The 19039-nt window shown below is 41.1% G+C and overlaps 1 protein-coding gene across 1 annotated transcript in view; it reads left to right on the forward strand.

Moving 5' to 3' along the window:
• Positions 1 to 17980, forward strand: part of LCT (lactase) — a 32347-nt gene extending 14367 nt beyond the window's left edge. The window contains exons 7-15 of the mRNA XM_078387003.1: positions 1597 to 1865; positions 2980 to 3270; positions 4288 to 4486; positions 6029 to 6231; positions 10604 to 10701; positions 11801 to 11935; positions 13973 to 14196; positions 16826 to 17062; positions 17773 to 17980. Of these exons, the coding sequence (XP_078243129.1) occupies positions 1597 to 1865; positions 2980 to 3270; positions 4288 to 4486; positions 6029 to 6231; positions 10604 to 10701; positions 11801 to 11935; positions 13973 to 14196; positions 16826 to 17062; positions 17773 to 17975 (1859 nt within the window). The 3' untranslated portion in view covers positions 17976 to 17980. The remainder of the gene's footprint in view (positions 1 to 1596; positions 1866 to 2979; positions 3271 to 4287; positions 4487 to 6028; positions 6232 to 10603; positions 10702 to 11800; positions 11936 to 13972; positions 14197 to 16825; positions 17063 to 17772) is intronic.
• The last annotated feature ends 1059 nt before the right edge of the window (positions 17981 to 19039 follow it).

Raw genomic sequence — 19039 nt, forward strand, 5'->3', positions numbered from 1 at the left:
TGCTGGGATTACTGCTTTTGAAAAGGAAGTTGTAGAAACAGAAGTGGCTGTTTGGAGAGATAGATATTAGGCGATACCCAACCAACATCTCCAAACTCATGTCTGGCTTCACATACAATAATCCCAGTAGGATGTTGGCACACAGGAGAGATAATGTAGTATCCTAGGGCTCAAGGAAACATACTTCTGAAGAAACATTTTTCAAGACTGCATTTCTGGAATTTGTGGGAAATGTTATTTTTAAAAAATTTATTGATTACACTTAGAGACGGGTACAAATTTTTAAATGAATAATTCATTCAAAAACTGCTAATTCATAAATTTGTATTCATACGAATCAATGCCCTTGATGAATACAAATCAATGATTTTTATTGATTTTTATTTGTCAACTTATTTGGCTATAAAACAGCTCCCCAGGCACCTAGAGACACAAAAATTGAAAAAAAAAATCCTCTGACTCTCTTCTACAATCCCTCCAAGTTTGATGAAGATTGGGTTTCCCCAAGCCAGCTGATAAAAGGGCACTATCCTGGAGAGGCCCATTTTGTGAGTGTATACCATGGATGTCTGAAACCCAATCTTCACCAAACTTGGAGGAATTGTAGAGGATCATCAGCAAAAGCTTCTCTGTAGTTTTAGTGTGTCTAGGTGCCATGGGGGTGAACTTTCCTGGGGGGAGCTCTTTGTGAGTGTATAACCTGGATATCTGAAGCTCAATTTTTACCATACATGAAGGGATTGTAGAGGAGAATCGGTGGACACTTCCACACAAATGTGGTGTCTCTGGGTGCTTGCAGGGACATTTTATCAGGTTTTAAATTCAAAAATGAATTGACAATCAATTCACCTTTGGTAAGAAAAAAATTAATAAATTTGCAATTCATGATTCATTGACCTTGATGAACAACAAATCAAAATAAATTACAATTTTTCTGATTTGTGTCCATCTCTATTTACATTCGTTCATTAAGACTGAAACTCTAAATATATTCCTGGGAATATTTGCCACTGAATATATTGGGAATTCTGATAAAAGACTGCATACTTCCAAAACCTAATGGCAGATATTTGCAGGCTTTATTACTCAGTCCTACAAATATTTGCTTGGAAGTAATTCCCACAATTTCTTTTTGAGGGTTTGCCTCTATGTAGTGAGATAGTGGGGTTACATCCTAGTATGCCAGAGAGCCAAATTATATATCACAGACAGCTCATCATAGGAGCTGTAATCACATTCATGTTCACTTTGGCATTCAGGAAACATGATTCAGGTAGTTGATTGTATTTGAGAAATCGGACATGCAAATGAAGAATTTGCAAACAGAAGTCTGTGTTCTGGAGATCCCATTTGCTAAGGTTGCAAAATTAACACACTTATCTAGGAGTAAGTCCCACTTAATCCAGTAGGGTTGACTTCTGAGTTGTCATGCCTGTGTTTGCACTACTGTTAATAAGCTTGTGGGGCGCATTAATATCTATTCTTCCACAATGACTTTTCACTCTTTCTTTCACATTTTCTTCCTTACTGTTGCCTGATGATGTGTGGAACATATAGCATCTATTTTGATGTTGTGTGTTTGTGTTTGTGTTTTAGCTTACACTCTGGATGGGGTGAACCTTCGAGGCTATGTGGCCTGGTCTTTAATGGATAATTTTGAATGGTTAGAAGGTTATGAGGCAAAATTTGGTCTGCACCAGGTTGATTTTGAACATCCAAACAGGCCAAGAACTCCAAGAAGTTCTGCTATATATTTTGCTGAAATCATACGTCAGAATGGAATCCCACTGCCAAAAGACGAGGAGTTCATTTACGGGGAATTTCCAAATAATTTCATTTGGAGTGTGGCATCAGCAGCATACCAGGTGAGGAAACCTCACTTTGCCCAACGGTAGGGTGAGGTACCTATGGTACTCAAATGGTACTTTTTAATAGGTTGATACTTATTCCTTTATGGAAGTTGATTGAAAGGTAAAGAACCATAGGGACCAGCAGAAATCAGGGATTCTGAAGTTGCCCATCCACCATTAACAATGAACAGCAGACTCACCACAGTGAGTCCGCTTTCCTCCCTATTCAAGTGTGATGCACTGCAATTCTGTTTATGTATTTATTTAATTAATCTGTTTGATTTATATACTGCTTCTTTAGTGCAGACACTACTCTAGATGGTTTACACTACAGATTAAAACTTAAAACCCCACAAGACTATACATATAATACATTCAACAATGTGGTAATTCATGGTATAGATCTTAAATTAATACAAAAGGAAAAGGAAGAGTTTTGATAATTATACCCTGTATGCTTTATCTTGTCCTTTGCCGCCATTTTGATTTTTAGAACCGTTATTTTGTTATACAGATATACCTAATTTTACACTTTTGATTTGGGTGGCATTTGTCTTTCTTTGTATGTTTAGTTTACTGCTGGAAACCACCCAGAATAGTGGGAAGGCCACTAGATGGTGTACTATAAAAATATAATTAGTTAATTAACAAAATTTTAAATAATTATACATAATTATTTAAAAACAAGAAAATAAAAATTAATATTAACAAATTAATTATAAAAACAATATTTAAATGTTCCATCTACCCTGCTAAATTACCATATCAGTTTTATGTAAATTTGTGTCTGTTTCTATTCTTTTTTGATGATGCATGTTCTTTCTCTCTCTCTCTCTCTTTTTTAGTTATACTTTTAAGCAGCCACGTTAGTTTACCTTGATAATGGTGGCTGCCCGAGGATGAGAGGCAGTGTGTTGTAGCTATTGGACTCTTGAATTGGGATTGGCCTGGTTCAAATCTTTACTGTGTGAAGGTTACTGCACAAGGTCTGGCCTGTCGCATAAACTTTCTTAGTCTAACTTTCCTTACAGGCTTGTTCTGAGGATAAAAGAGGCAGATGTATATTACCCTGAGCTTCTTTGATGGAAAGATAAGCTATAAAGTCTAATAAACAGCTTTTTCATTTCAGATTGAAGGGGCCTGGAGAGCTGAAGGGAAAGGACTCAGCATATGGGACCAATTTACTCACACACCTTTAAGAATCAGTAATGATGAAAATGGCGATGTTGCTTGTGACAGCTACCACAAGATGGATGCAGATCTGGCTATTCTGAAAAACCTCCAAGTGACTCATTATCGTTTTTCCATCTCCTGGCCTCGTGTGCTGCCAGATGGAACCACCCGCTATATAAATGAAGCTGGTCTGAAATACTATGAAAGGCTTGTTGATGCTCTCCTTGCAGCCAATATACAGCCTCAGGTAATAACAGTTCTTTTGTTTTACATGCAGATTTTAAAAATAGACTCCTTATAAGCATTTTAATTAGGTTACATTTTAGCAGTGTTTGTCAATGTCCGGGTATGTCATAGTTTCTAGTTGTTGCCCAACTCTACCATTGGGCAAAGTGAGGCAGATGTTTCAGCCAGCAGATGCTAGGAAGTGTCAGCAAAGTTCTGAACATCTCATCCTAACCCCAAGCCTTTTAGTTTATTTTTTTCACTATTGTACAAGGGTCTTTGTTAAACAAGTATTATGAGGTAAATCCAGCGTGTTTCCTCTGTTGATATAAAAGTAATTTAGCATGCTTTCTAACAGTGGGCATCTGTGCGAGGGGGCTTTTAGGAACAAAAGGAATTCTCCTTTCCCATTAATTTATTGGTAAAGTCCTTTTCCCCCTGTCTCTGGTTTGCCCCTTCTTTCTTCTTCTTTGCTTGATTCACTTCCTTTGCTTGTTAGTCTCTGTCTCTCCTTTCTTGACCTCTCAGTATGCAGGAAGCACGGAGGGGTCTCTCCCACATGTAGAGACTCCATTTTTCCTGTTTTTCTACTGACTGTAGCTATAAACAGCAATTGTAAGTAAAGATACATTTTTTCACTAAGAATGCTTGCAGGGTAAATTTTAACATGTATCAGTCATGTAAAAAGGGGTGGGCTACTGAAGCTTAAACTATTTTCTCATGCTTTCTCTGTTAATTGTCATTGGTATCTGATACCCTGATACCTATGAAAGAAATTAATCAAATTATCCAATAGCCTTTCCCCACAAATCTCCATTCAGCCCTTAAAATCTGTTATTGGAGTTCCCTGGCTTTCTGAGGGAGCCCCAGCTCAGAAAGGAAATCTTATATGTTTGCATAACTCATTGACTCATTGCTACTATTTTGAATTATGACTTTAATTAAACATCTCTCTGGAAAATTTATTTCTATCACCATAGGATGACTGGTTAATTCGGCGAAATGCTTGTTGTTTGTAAATATGTGTTTCTGTCTCTAGGTCACTCTGTACCACTGGGACCTCCCTCAGGCTCTTCAAAATGTTGGAGGTTGGGAAAATGAGACTATAGTCCAGCGATTTAAAGAATATGCAGAGGTTCTCTTTCAAAGGCTTGGAGAGAAAGTGAAATTTTGGATAACTTTGAATGAGCCTTTTAACACTGCTAATAATGGTTATGGTTACGGAGTAGCTGCTCCAGGTGAGATGTCTGATGTTTTGCTAACTCTGTTCTGATATGCAGAAGAGATGAAAAGTCAGAAGACATGTCTGTAGAGCTATGTGCTTAACCCATGAGATGACCATTTTATATAGCTGTACAGACCGGGCCCTATCACAATCTAAAGAGGCAGGTGCTTCAGGCTGCAGACCTTGGGGGAACTGAGCAACCCAGCAATCCCCCCTTTTTTTTACACATCAGAACTTTATGTGCTGTGTGTCCTACACACCCTAAACTAGCCTGCTACATTGGAGGGCACTGTCCTGTCACTAATGTTGCAGTAAAATTCGATTCCCACTCTAGTTTACTACCTCTTGTGGAATTTGGGATGGTAGATCTTATTCAAGGAGAACGGCAATGCTGAGGTCAGTGTAAGATATGTTCTGGGTTTTTGTCCAGCCTTTACAGCAGGCACCATCCAAGGTGAACCCAAGCTCCAATGTTGTTTCAGTACTTTGGATAGCTCTTTTGATGTTCAAAGTAAAAGCAGGAGCAGACTTGCTGTCCTAGTGACATTGGCACCACCAATGTCTATACTTTTGCTGACCTTTCGTTGTCAGAGCACCAGGTTCTCTTTGGGGCTTGACGTCAATTTTGTTGTGTGCATGGAGAAGTTACAGAGGGATTTTGAATGCGAATTTTCAGTGGAAGGAACCGTGTGTGGAAGAACTCCTTATACAGAGGGGCCCTTCAGTACATCTGGCAGCCTGCTTTTCTTCAGACATTCCACACAGAAGCTCTTCCCAACAATTTCGGTGCTGCAGATGGAAGCACAGGCAGTAACAAACCAGGGCATGCAAGGAAGTGAGTCATGAGAAGCCTTGAGCTTACCAGGGTTAGCTGGGCCCATGGCAGCACACCCAGACAAAGCGGCAGCTATCCATTTTCTGCCCATGAAAAAATGTAAAAGGTGTTTTTTTGAACACTACTGCTGTAGAGAGGGGGAGGGGTGGTACACATTTGAAGAGTTTCTCCATACTCAGCTTTGTGCCTATATGAGCGGGCTCAGATTGTACTCCTTGACTGAGTTAATACTACAAAATTTGCAAGCCAGTTGGGCCACCTTATCCCTTGGTGATTTCCATGAAGTTCTGCTTTTGTATTAAGGTTACCTGCGGTGGGATTTTATACCTGTTTGTTTCTCTTGCTACAGCGGCTTGGAAGTAGACTTTCTTTAACGTTTTCCTACCAGGGTTTAATCTCAGTAAGAATGATGGGTAAAAAAAAAAAGTTCCATAGAGATTACTTGAACCTACTCGAAAATGATTCTGTGATGGAAAGCCTTACTTTTAATTATGTTTCAGAGAGTTCTTTGCATTACCAACCATTTAGCTAATGTGACAGTGAGAGAGACCTCCTGGAAGGAGATAATTTGATATTTTCTTGAGGGGTTTTCCTAATAAGAAACCAAAGAGCATAAGCTGAGTGGAAAATATAGTTAAAGCGTACTATTAACGATGGTTCCAGCTGAGTCCTGAGTAGTGCAGAAGTGTGACCTCTTTTCTGATATCACTCTTTTCCTAGGCATTTATACTAGGCCAGGCCATGCACCTTACATTGTGGCACACAATTTGATCAAGGCCCATGCTGAAGTCTGGCATCTCTACAATGATACTTACCGTCCCACACAAGGAGGGCTGATCTCTCTGAGCATCAACACCGACTGGGCTGAACCAAGGAACCCTCACAAGCAGGAAGACATTGATGCTGCCAGGAGATATCTCCAGGTAATAGGAGGACTCCATATATACAAAGGCAGGAACAGTGCAGTCCATGTGCTGCATGGTCTGTCCCTCAGAAACCCAAATGTGACCCCCTGTAGCCCTGGTTTCCTCTGCCCCTGTAGCCAGTGATTTTTATTTTGTAAATTTTTTAAACTCAGAAAATCATATTTCATCTTCTAGGGAGCATGGGAGGCAATTTTGCCATGTCTGAGACTCCACCAGCATCCCAGGACAACCCCCCCCCCCCATACACACACACAATGTTTGAACTTTAAAAAAAGAATGTGACCACTGTAGATAGGGGAGATTTTAAAGTATAAAAAATTAATAAAAATATTGTGGAGATCACAACACAGGCACAGTCCTTCAAGGTGTGGGGTGTCCATATGTAGGGGGCCCCCAGACCACTGGAAGTTGCCAGGATCAAACCCTGACACAATAGCCACCAACTCTTAACTCCAAAATGATAATGATATGGTTTGTAGTCCAGGAACGTCTGGAGACCCAAAGTTAGAGGAGGATGGATGTCAGGGTTAGACCTACCATTTGGTTGCCTCGGACAGCAGATGCTAGGAGAGCCGGCAAGGCCTTGGAGCTTTGTTCCATGCAATCTGTTCTGCCACACGCCCCCCCCCCTTATACCATCTTGGTGCCTTCAATGTTATGAGGGATACTTTCTAATTGTCAAAGTTGAAGGTGGCTTTTGTACATGGAATGGGTGGCAGAACCTTGACTTCTGACTCAGGCCGCCAGTGAAATGGATCAGGTTGACTTGTGTGCATATCTTTCAATACCCCAATCCTCCCCTGCTGAGAGATTGAATTTTTTTGATCCATGGAGAGGGCATTGCAGTTTGAACACTAGCCTCCCCCATTTTGAAGAGACACTTGTTCAGCAGGTCGAGGCCAAGAGGCAGTCCTGGAAGCAGCAAAATCAGGGAGCTGGACAGGGGATAGATTGTATTTGTCTCCAGTGTGGAAGAGATTGTCATTCTCGAATTGGCCTTCTCAGCCACACTAGATGTTGTCCCAATACCTCTATTCAGAACACATTACCATAGTCTCTTGAGACTGAAGGATGCCTACTATGTATTGTAGCCAATCACACCTTATTAAAAAGACGTTTTTAAAAGGTGAAGCATATACAAAATAGGGATATTCATTTACCTAGATTAGATACCAGAAAATAGAGGTTGTGTTTGGTAAACAGGGGCTATGCACGCAACATTCTGTCTTGGTCCTTATTTTCTGCTTTCCTTCTCTCTTGTGCTTCCCTTTTCACCTCTAGCTATTAGCGCACACATACCCCAAGAATAAATGGCATATCTACTGTACTGCCTTATATGTGTACTTTAATGTTGGTCAAGGTGTGTGGAATGACTTGTAATTGAACCCCTTCAATTTCTGAGTCCATGGGCATCTCGAGAAGGGGGATGGGAAGAGGCTCACCAAAGCAGTTGGCTTGGGGTGTGCTGCCACCAGCCAAAGTCCAGTTGCAACTGCCCAGGATGTCTGGATTTTATGGCTCTATTGTTCCCTGTAGTTGATTTACTACTATTTTTTAAACAAGACTCACTGGTTTTAAGACTAACCTGGAGTTTGTACCTTTTAATTGAAGTGCTTTCCCACTTCATTCTGGAAACACTGTGGCTATAACTACTGAAGTTTTGTAATTTCCAATGTGCAATGTGCTGTATTATCAACGGCTTTCACGGCTGGGATCCAATGGTTGTTGTAGGTTTTTCGAGCTGTTTGCCAGTGTTCTGAAGGTTCTTCTTCCTAACATTTCTCCAGTCTCTGTGGCTGGTATCTTCGGAGGACAGGAGGCTCAACAAAGCCTGGCTCCCAGCAGCGAAAAAATGCAGCCTGCAAAAGGTCAACAAACTCTACCCAGCCACAAGGACCGGTGATCACTGCACACAAAAGACTAGCTAATATCACCCTTCAATTAAAAGGACAGATAATCTCTCCCCCCCTTATCACAACAATAGACCCATAACAAAAAACACCCTGATCACCATAATCACCAAATCTCTTAAAAAGGACAAAAAGCTGATCCCACAGTTATAAATACTCAACTATCCCACAAACTACACCAGAACACAGACAGAGTTCTAACTCCTGTCCTCTGAAGATGCCAGCCACAGAGATTGTTGAAATGTTAGGAAGAAAAACCTTCAGAACACGGCCAAACAGCCCGAAAAACCTACAACAACCATTGTGCAATGTACTGTCTGGTTTTATTTATTTATTTATTTATTTATTTATTTATTTATTTATTTATTTATTTATTTATTTATTTATTTATTTTATTTCTATCCCGCCTATCTGATCATATTAGACCACTCTAGGCGGCTTACAGTAAAAACAACAATGTAATTTTAAGACTTTACAGTAGAAACGTAAATAAAAAAATAAAGAACAGAATAAGAAAAAAAAAAAGATCGTCAAGGGTTTTCTGTTGGGAAGGCCCGCCTATACATCAATGTTTTTAGTTGTTTCTTAAAAATGCCCAGCGAGGGAGCCGCGCGAATCTCAGGGGGCAAGTTGTTCCAAAGGCGAGGAGCCACCGCCGAGAAGGCCCGGTTTCTGGTCTTTTCCTTTCGGGCCTCTCTCGGCGTTAGGCTCCTCAGCCTTATCTCCTGGCTCACGCGAGTGACACGGGTAGATCTAGGTGGGAGAAGGCGTTCCGCCAAGTATCGAGGTCCTAAACCGTTTAGGGCTTTGTAAGTAAGCGTTAACACTTTGAAATCAATGCGGAATCGGATGGGCAGCCAATGCAATGCGGCCAGAGTGGGGGAGATATGTTGGTATCTTCTCAGCCCACTGAGTAGTCTGGCCGCCGCATTCTGCACCACCTGTAGTTTCCGCAGCAATCTCAAAAGTAGTTTTCATTTCTCATTGTAGTGTTGACCAACAGAACTACAGCCAAACACAAGATTGACTTAAAATCATAAATCTCATAACAAATTTATACCATAAATATAACATATACCATCTCCGAGCTGTGTATAAATGGAATAGATATAAAATGTTTTCTGCTCTAATTATGGGCTCTGTATATTACCTGTTTCTGACCTTAGATGCAAAGCACCTCCTTCTGAGGTTCTACAATGCTAAGTATGTGTCAGCTTCCTATCTGAGAGACCCCTGAGTTGAATTTGATCACTGTTTTTTTCACCTGTCCTCCTTTTTAGCCTAATGTCCTCCGTCTGGCAGGCAAAGATAAAAACCTTTACAGTGTCAGGCTTTTGTATATTTTATGTTATAATTTTGGACGGGAGGGGAAGAGGTGGAAGGACCCCCTCCCCCTGTCTTTCCCTGCCCCCATGCACCTGCCTGCCCCCCTGTTACCTGCCACCAGTGCCAGAGCACAGCCCTCACCCCCTCCCACCGCAGTGGCGGCTGCTTGGCAATCCGCCATGCCTGCCAAGTGCACGTAGAGCCCAGAAAGGCAGCACAAGCAGAGCACCGCCTGCCAAGCCAGGCAGGAGCAAGCAGCACCCAAGTGCATCGATGGGAAGGCAAGCACCTGGACTGTGTGTGTTCAAAGTCCTTTTCAGGGACTCCAACTCCCACACTCCCCAGCCTTGAACTTATGACCCTCAGGGGAGGGGAGGCTGCCTCGTTCAGCTTTGCCCGGTGCCACTTTCCCCCTGCCTGCGCTGGAGCCTTGTTTGGCTGTCCAGATTAGCAAGGTTACCTCTGAGCCTGTGCAGAGTGTGAGTGACCGGGGGATCTCGCAGATGGGAGGGGTGGGTTTGGGTACAATTGGCTGTTTAAATAATGTTTTTTGGTATTTTGAAAAAAAAACCTCCATTGAATTTATTTTTATTTTTTAACATGACTGTTTCTTGGTTGGTTTACTAAGAGACATTTATTGGCAGATATTATAATAAAATTGTATTGATTGCGGGTTTAATCTGGAACTATTCAAATGAAACATTCAATATGTCCTCTGCCCTCTTTTTTGTCTTTCTATGTCCTCATTTTGGTACCCATGTATCTGGCAACCCTGCCTGATTCAGTATTTGTAACTACCCAGACAATATTGGGTTAATAATGGTGTAGAGACTGTGTTGTGTAGTGGTCAGAGTGTAGGACTGGAACTTGGGAAATCTATGTTTTAGCCGATATATAAATGTAGGTGTATAAAAGTCAGTATAAGTGTCAGTATTAACCCTGATGAAGCAATTGCTGTTACTGGATACGATGATGTATTTGTGCTAAGTTTTAAGAATGGAACTGAGAGCCTTGGGAGGGGGGTCACATTTGGCCTGTTATATGTGGAATCAGCAAACATTGCTTCCACAAGAAACCCTGTTGCAAATATATTGGTCAAAATGAACATAACGTTTTCATTTTTGTTGCCGTAGTTCTTTGCTGGTTGGTTTGCTCATCCCATCTTCAAAAACGGTGACTATAGTGAGGTGATGAAAAAGAGGATCCAGGAGAGAAGCCAGGGACAATCACGGTACAGTATCTAAAAAAGCATTTTTTTACCCCCTTCATCACCTAAGGCAGTGGTTCTTAACCTTTGTTACTCAGATGTTTTTGGACTGCAACTCCCAGAAGCCTTCACCATCAGCTCTGCTGGCTGAGGTTTCTGGGAGTTGCAGTTCAAAAACACCTGAGTAACAAAGGTTAAGAACCACTGAGTCCTAAGGCACCTACAGTTAATAAAACAAGACATCCCCAGTCTGCAGCCTTATAGTTAGAGCGTGTGTTGATTTATGTTGGTGGACTACCAACTCCCAGAATTCTCCAGCCACCACGGAAGGAAAAATGAGATGTGGAGAGCAAAGGAAAAAGCTAACTCAACTGCTCCTTCTTACAGTTCAAATAGTTATTTTAATGGCCAACCAGAATGGAAACAGTTCAGGGAGCAAAAAAGATTTTGATGAAAAGGGTCCTTCAGACGTGCTAACGGAGTGGTCCTTCCACTGCCTCTCCTTACAGCCAGGTGATGCTTGCAGAAGGAAGCCCTGACAGATTCTGGACAGTAGCAGCCAAAGTGACTGTAGCAATTCCTCAGGCCATTTTCAGGAGGTTATTGCATAAAATCACTCAAAGAATGGGAGGAGAACTCCATCCTAAGCACACTGTTAGTACCCTGGGATGGTGATCCTTTAATGTTGTTGGAAACAGGAAAGAATGGTGCTTGAGGCAAGATGGGGCAAGGAACCATTCTAAGAATACCTAAGGATCAAAGATCATGGGCATGCCGGCTGTGATTAGATCTGCAAAATCTCATCCATTTTCAAAGTGTGAGGACAACTCTGCAAATTATGAGCACGGAATGGGTTGCAATGCCATTCATACTTTCAGTTTTGGTCTGTGCCTATTAGAAAGATGCTTGCACACCATGTTGCCTGAACAGACACAGTGAGGAGTATGCATTGTCACTTATTATGCTTAATCACATATTATAGTTTATGGTAAATAATGCAGCGCTTATGTTAACATCCAGCCATGTTAAAATAGTACACAGTCCTATTTTTAAAAGGGAAATCAATAAACCTATATTCTGATACGTATCTCCCACTTTTCTTTTTCTTTTGGTGGTGATGCAGGCTTCCTGAATTTACTGAAAGTGAAAAGCAGAGAATTAAAGGCACCTATGACTATTTTGGTCTGAACCATTATACCACAGTACTAACGTACAACTTAAACTATCCTGCTTTTATTACCTCCTACGATGCTGATAGGTAAGAGGCTATGCTTGACTTCATATTGCTTATATACATTTTTCTCACAAATGTACAAAGCACAGTTCAATTCCATGTTTGTCTACTCAGAGGATGTTGTTGTTTAGTCATTAAGTCGTGTCCCATTCTTCGTGACCCCATGGACCAGAGGATGCCAGGCCCTCCTGTCTTCCACTGCCTCCCAGAGTTGGGTCAGATTCATGTTGGTCTACTCAGAAGTAAGCCCCCAAATAACAGCTTTCCTGCCTGCAGAGTGCAGTTCTATATAGGGCATTTAAATACTTTATATGTCTCATCTCCAATTGCTGACCAGAAGGAGCACTGGAAGAAATGTGTAGACTGGATGGGACCACCCACCCCCCAAAGTCATCATTTCCTCATCCCTGTGTAATTAAAGAAGGTCAGACTGCATATAGGGTATCCTATACATTCCTGAAACTGAAAGGGGTGGCAAAATCACAGGCGTCCATGGTGACGTAGCTGTAGATTGACCACGCACAGACGCACCTGTTTTGGATTGGTGAATTGACCTTTCTCCTGCTGGCCACCATCCCAAATGTCATGTGAGTGGGTGAACTGTGAACCTAAGTGCTGTATGGGAAGAGGCAGCGTCCTGAACATAAAGTGGTGACACCTTGGGAAAATTTCTGCTGGAGGGCTTTTGTGGATCCATCTGTATGAATGCTGACTCCAAACTGCTGATGGTCTACTACTGGTAAGAAGAGTGGACCCAGGAGCATTCGGTTCAAATCCTCATTCTTGCCATGAAGATTGCTGCCTGACTGGCTTGGACAGCACCTGTGGGTGCTTTTTCTTTGGCTCCATCTATCGTAACCTCCAGGATGACATGAAGGGGTGTTAAGGGGAGGAAAGGCAGTTGGAGTCAAGGTCAGGGAGGTGTTTTGAGTAAAGGCCATGGGGAAAGTGGCTGGAGAGAGCGTGGTGTGGTGTAATGTGGAGAGCACCATTCCTGTGAAAAAAGTTACAGAAAAAAGTCATCTTCTAGTGAATCCCTTTGCCTTCCTATCTTTCTATTTCTCTCAGTGGTTTACGTTTGCCTTCAGCTGTAAACAATTGAATTGTACTTTTGTCATAAGTTGCTGCTTCCTTGTAAACAGTCAGAATTTGTTCAAGGGAAACGTCTATTACTTTAACTGGGGTGACAAAATACGACTAACGTACATGGCTTGCAAGTTGCCTATAGCAGATGATAGCTATTATTCTTACTAAGTGGGTCCCTGCATTTTGGGGAATAGTAAGTTCCTTGAGCACCATTTTCCCAGGTAGGCAAAATGCCATGGGTGTAAAGTGCTAATGAACTAAGCTGGACAGGTACCAATTTGTTCTATCTGCACCTTAGAACTGTAGGACATTTTTTCTTTCTCAATTGTTTTTGTATTTATCATCATTTGTTCAACTGCCAGCCATGAACATTACAAGGCAATGTTATTCATTGACCTGTTTCAGACTTGGATGGAAAGCTGGCTGATTGTTTTGCAGTGACATTTAGCAAACTGCTGTTCAAACCACATTTCTCAAACACAATGTACACTTTCAAGATTGCATTTTCTACACGTGCTCTTTATTTTTGTTATCATTCTATACACACTTTGCATATTGACACTATATCTGAACTAAAAATAATGTGTATGGCATTGTACTGAGCAAACCCATCCAGCCCAGCAGAGGACTTTACTGATCCTCTTGGCTTTGTTGATGTGTCGAATAAATAGATGAGGGCCAAGCTCTACCAAAAAAAAGGAATTCTTGAAATGCTGATGGTGCATGATTGCCATCCCAGGCACTTCCTGAACTATGCAGATTAACTTGCTGTGTTTTGTGATTGGTCTTCTGCACCAAAGCAGGTTGTTCGTATGCAAATACTTAGCGTGCTTAAACATGAAAGTCTGCCTGAATCATGTTTCAGAAAAACTAATGCAAATGCAGTTCTAATAAGAGAACAAATAGAGTTTGGTCCTGTTATTTCAAGATTGTATATGCATCAGTCTTGTCACCCCTTCGTGTTCTCTTTGGCAGAGGTGTTGCCTCCATAACGGACCGCAGCTGGCTGGGGTCTGGCTCTTCGTGGCTGAAGGTGACCCCATTTGGCTTCAGAAGGCTCTTGAAGTGGATCAAGGAAGAATACAACAACCCCCCTATTTATGTGACAGAGAATGGGATTTCGGAACGGGTAGATGGGGGCTTCAATGACACTTGGCGAATACATTACTTAAAGAACTACATTAATGAAGCTTTGAAAGGTAAAAATGGTTTTCCCTTCAATCTGCATGTTTCCAAATAACTACCAAAATACAGGCAAAACCAAAAGAAAAACAAAAAATAAAGAAGACAAAAACATTGTGGCACTTTAAAGACTAACTGCTATATTTTAATGTGAGCTTTTGTGGACAAGTCCACTTCCTCAGATATAAGAGAGGGACTACATAGCTAATATTTATACATTTATACGTGGCACCAAACCAGAGACTGCATTTGAGCACAAGCTGTTGACTTGGCAATGACCTATAAGACCCCAGTTGATACTCACTTTCTCTGCCAGAAAGCATTAGTCTATAAACCATGACAAAGATTGGTGGCTAAAGTAATCCCAGGCTCTGGGTAATGAGCAGAGACAACATAGTAATGAGTGTCTCTGGTCACCAGTGGGGCTTGTGAGGTGGCACTGGTTAATTAGAAAGAAAATATAGCTGGGAATACCGCACATACAACAAAATATTTTACATTTGACAGTAGCCTAAGAAACATTGGCTTATATTGAGACCATTGAGATGGGTTTTAAACATGTGTATATATTTCATCTAGTCTGATTCAGTTTAACCCAATCTTTGCAATACAGTAAATGTGCTGGGACATAATGATTAGCCAGGAAACATGAAGACCCTGGTTTATCACGTACTAGCAGTGTGCTGGTGTGTAGAACCCTACTGCAGAGAAAGTAACTAAGCAGAAAGCTCAATGAAGTATTTGTTATCAGACAGCATTTCTGATTGTCACTACAGCCCAATAAGATCTGAACAAAACCTGAAATAAAACGGGGTTTCTACCCTTCTGGCTTGTTATGTGTCATCAAGTCACATCCGATGTATAGTAACCCTAATGGAGTTTTCAAGATAAGTCAGATATTTAAAGAGTGGTTTTTACAGTGCCAACCTCCCTGACGTTTTGAGTTTCTGTGGCTGAGTGGAGAATCAAAAGCATCTCTCCTCCATCCTAATCCATCATTCTATTCACTACACCATACTGAGTTAGTGACAGACAAAGAAGCCAAACCTGATGCCTGGTTTTGGACAACACAATAAGCAATCAGTCTGATACGAAGTTATCCAATAGCTCACACCAGCTTGCTGCTTATATTTTGTATGGTTAGAAATCATAGAAAAGTGAAGTTGGAAGGGGCCTACAAGGCCATCAAGTCCAATCCCCTGCTCAATGCAGGAATACAATTTAAGCATATCTGCCAGGTGATTATCTAACTTTTTCTTGAATGCCTCCAGTGTTGGGGCACTCACCAACTCCCGAGGTAACTGGTTCCACTGTGGTACTGCTCTAACAGAAAGTTTTTCCTGATATTCAACCAAAATCCAGCTTCCTTTAACTTGAGCCCATTGTTGTGTGTCCTGCACTCTGGGATGATCAAGAATAGATCTTGCCCCTCCTCTGTTTGACAGTCTTTCAAATATATGAAAAGTGCTATCATATTATCCCTCAGTCTTTTTTTTTCTCAAGGCTAAACATGCCCAGTTCTTTCAGTCTTTCCTTGTAAGGCTTGGTTTCCAACCTCCTGATCATCCTTGTTGCCCTCCTCTGAACTTCTTCCAATTTGTTAGCATCCTTCTTGAAGTGTGTCCAGAAAAGGACACAATAATCAAGGTGAGGCCTAACCAGTGCTGAATAGAGAGGGACTAGCACCTCATGGGATCTGGAAACTATATGTTTATTAATGTAGCCTAAAATAGCATTAGCCTTTTTTTGTAGCCATATCACACTGTTGGCTCATATTTAGCTTGTGATCTACAACAATTTCAAGCTCCTTCTCGCTTGTAGTTCAGATTCGTTAAAGGGGCAATCGTAAAGCGGGGCACAATTGTATTAGTTATTCTGCTCAATTTGTTAACATCTGCAAATTTGACAAGCACTCCCTCATCCATTCCTTGCTTTATCAGTATATCTGACGATATTGTGAGGACCTAGCATGTTCATATATAAATGCATGTGGTAGAGCAATTGTACTACTTTTTTTAAATGAGGAAAAGTGGCTGCAGAGAGTGGATTTGGGTGGAGTAAAAGAGTACAGAATTCTATGTCCAGTTATAATTTCTCAAAAATATCCAAATAATTCTTGGTCCAAAAGTGTTAAAAATCTGGGAAAACAAAACCTTTGAACATTACTGGAGACACACACTTCCCACGTAAGTTCTTCACTTCCACAAAATTATGTCTCTGAATTAGAAAGGATTTCTGATACTATGAGTAGTAGTACTACTATTTGAGTGAGATATTTCATATCACAACAGCATTTCAGAAGATGGTGTTCATTAAGTGTTTCAGAGGCGTAACACATGAAGCATAGGCTGTCTCTCCTTAACTTTTTGTGTGAATTGTATGACTGGAAATTCGGTTTCACTCTGTGCTGATTGTTCAAAAGTGAAATGTGTTATCTACATAAAGCCTACAGTCCATACAGAAGTGACATATGGCTGCTGAAAGCTGATGCTATAGAAATGAGTTTGTTTCTAAAGTGCCAGGAGTCTACCTTGTTGTTCTTTCTGCTGTGACAGACACGGCTCTCCTGTTGTAATTTACTTTGGAATTAGTCCCATTATGACTTGCATCCGAGTAAACATGCTGTTCCCCCATTTCTGCACACAGCGGTTATACTTGATGGTGTTGATTTACGAGGATACACTGTTTGGTGCCTGATGGACAATTTTGAATGGGCAGTTGGCTTCAGTGAGAGGTTTGGATTACATTATACCAACTACACAGATCCAGCTTTACCCAGAATCCCAAAGGAATCTTCAAAATACTATTCCTCTATCATCCGTTGTAATGGCTTTCCAGATCCAGCCTCTGGGCCTCATTTGTGTCTAGAGCCACAAGTAGAAAGTAAGTAAATACTCAGCTGACAGATAATGTTGGTTCATGATAAAAAATGGCAAAAAAAATCACATACATGTTGGAAACATAAATCATATACAGTCATGTGAAAAAGAAACTACACCCTCTTTGAATTCTATGGTTTTATGTATCAGGACATAATAAAAATTGTCTGGTCCTTAGCAAGTCTGAAAATTACAACCTCAGATGTGTGTGCTTAAGCCAACAAAGTTAACTGGGTTGGATTCTAAAAACTAGAGCTTTCCTGCCCTTTCCCTTCCCTGTGCTTCAGGAATGGCATATAGGGTGACCATATGTGTTGGGGCAATGGTGGACAGTGTTTTCTCCCCATTATGCACACAACTCTTTGGGACCAGTCCAATGATCCCTTAGATCAGTGGTTCCCAACCTTGTGTAACCCAGGTGTTCTTGGATTGAATGTCTCAGAAGCCCCAGCCAGCACAGCTGGTGGTGAAGGGTTCAGGGAATTGCAGTCCAAGAATAACTGGGTTAGGAACCACTGTCTTAGATGGATGTTTTCTAGTGCTGTGCTTGTCAAACTACATTACATCATTCAAATCCACCTACTCACTCTGAAAGCCACTGAGGAAGGGGTGTGTCTACAGAGAATACAGGTGCAACAAGCTGCTTATAAAACTAATGTCTAATAAGTCCTCCCACCTTTCTGAGGCAATACTTATATATCACTTTCTTCCTAGGTACAAGTCTGCCACCTAGCAACACAACTTTGCCTGCCATAAAGCCAGTACAATTTTTGCATTTGGACCTGACCTCTTCTCAAGCCACAACAGCCCTTTATACATTATTTGCACTGCTCCTGGTCACTGTACTAGGCCTTGGTCTTTTTTCATTTGTGTACACAAAGATGATTAAAAAAAGCAGAAGAGAACGTCAGATGTAACCTAAAATGTACCGTATTTTTCGCTCTATAAGACGCACCTTTCCATAAGACGCACCGATTTTTTAGGAGAAGAAAACAGGAAAATATAATCTGTTTTCTTCGCTCCATAAGATGCACAGACTTTCCACCCCCCTGTTTTGTGGGAAAAAAGTGAGTCTTATGGTGCAAAAAATACAGTATGTTCAGTAATAAGATGTATGCTTTATCTTATTAACTAAGCAGGCTGTGAATGTCAGAAAATCTAAATTGCCCCATTAAGGTTCATAGGTATTATTAAAATAAGCAATCACAACTGCATGATGGGGCACATGAAAGGGGTTAGGGAATCTGAGGCTACAAATACAAGCAATTTTATCACTGGGAGCTCAACTGGCATGGATTTGGGATTGAACCTTCCTTGAAATTAAATTCCTTGCTCAAACATGAAGGAAGAGAGAATGTGAACCCAGAGGTCATCATGACTCGTTCATACTAACTTGAACTGTTTATTTTGGATGTGAGAAACCTCTGGCCTAGGCAAAGAGGCTTGAAGTGTCTGAAAAGAAGTACCCACCTGTTAGCTCTAGATCAGCGGTTCCCAACCATGGGTCCCCAGATGTTCTTGGACTAAAACTCCCAGAAGTCTTCACCACTAGCTGTACTGCCCAGGATTTCTGGAAGTTGTAATCAAAAAACTTATGGGGACTAAAGACTGGGAACCACTGGGATACAGGATCTTCTTAAAGCAATTGCAGTAGGTAGGCTTGAGCTCAATTCAAAGGGCTGAAGCTTCCAGTGTAATTCAGGGAAATACACATTCGCACCTTCCTTAAGTGCCTCTGGAAGAGGCATTCCTACCTCCTAGAAGATCACATAGTGCCAGAAATGTAGTAAGGTAGGTGTCTGCTGTTTTATCCTGCCAGGCCTTTAATTAAAGTATTTTGCTATCTTGCCTACGATATGTGATCAACCTCTGCTGATTTATTTTAAATAGATCAAGCTATCTTTTTGGTTTTAGCATCGCTTCAATTAAGAACTCTTTTTTAAAAATGCTGTTTCCTGTACTTTTTACACCTAGTGTGGTT

The sequence above is a fragment of the Pogona vitticeps genome, chromosome 1, assembly GCF_051106095.1.
Source record: "Pogona vitticeps strain Pit_001003342236 chromosome 1, PviZW2.1, whole genome shotgun sequence".
In the NCBI taxonomy this organism is placed as follows: domain Eukaryota; kingdom Metazoa; phylum Chordata; class Lepidosauria; order Squamata; family Agamidae; genus Pogona; species Pogona vitticeps.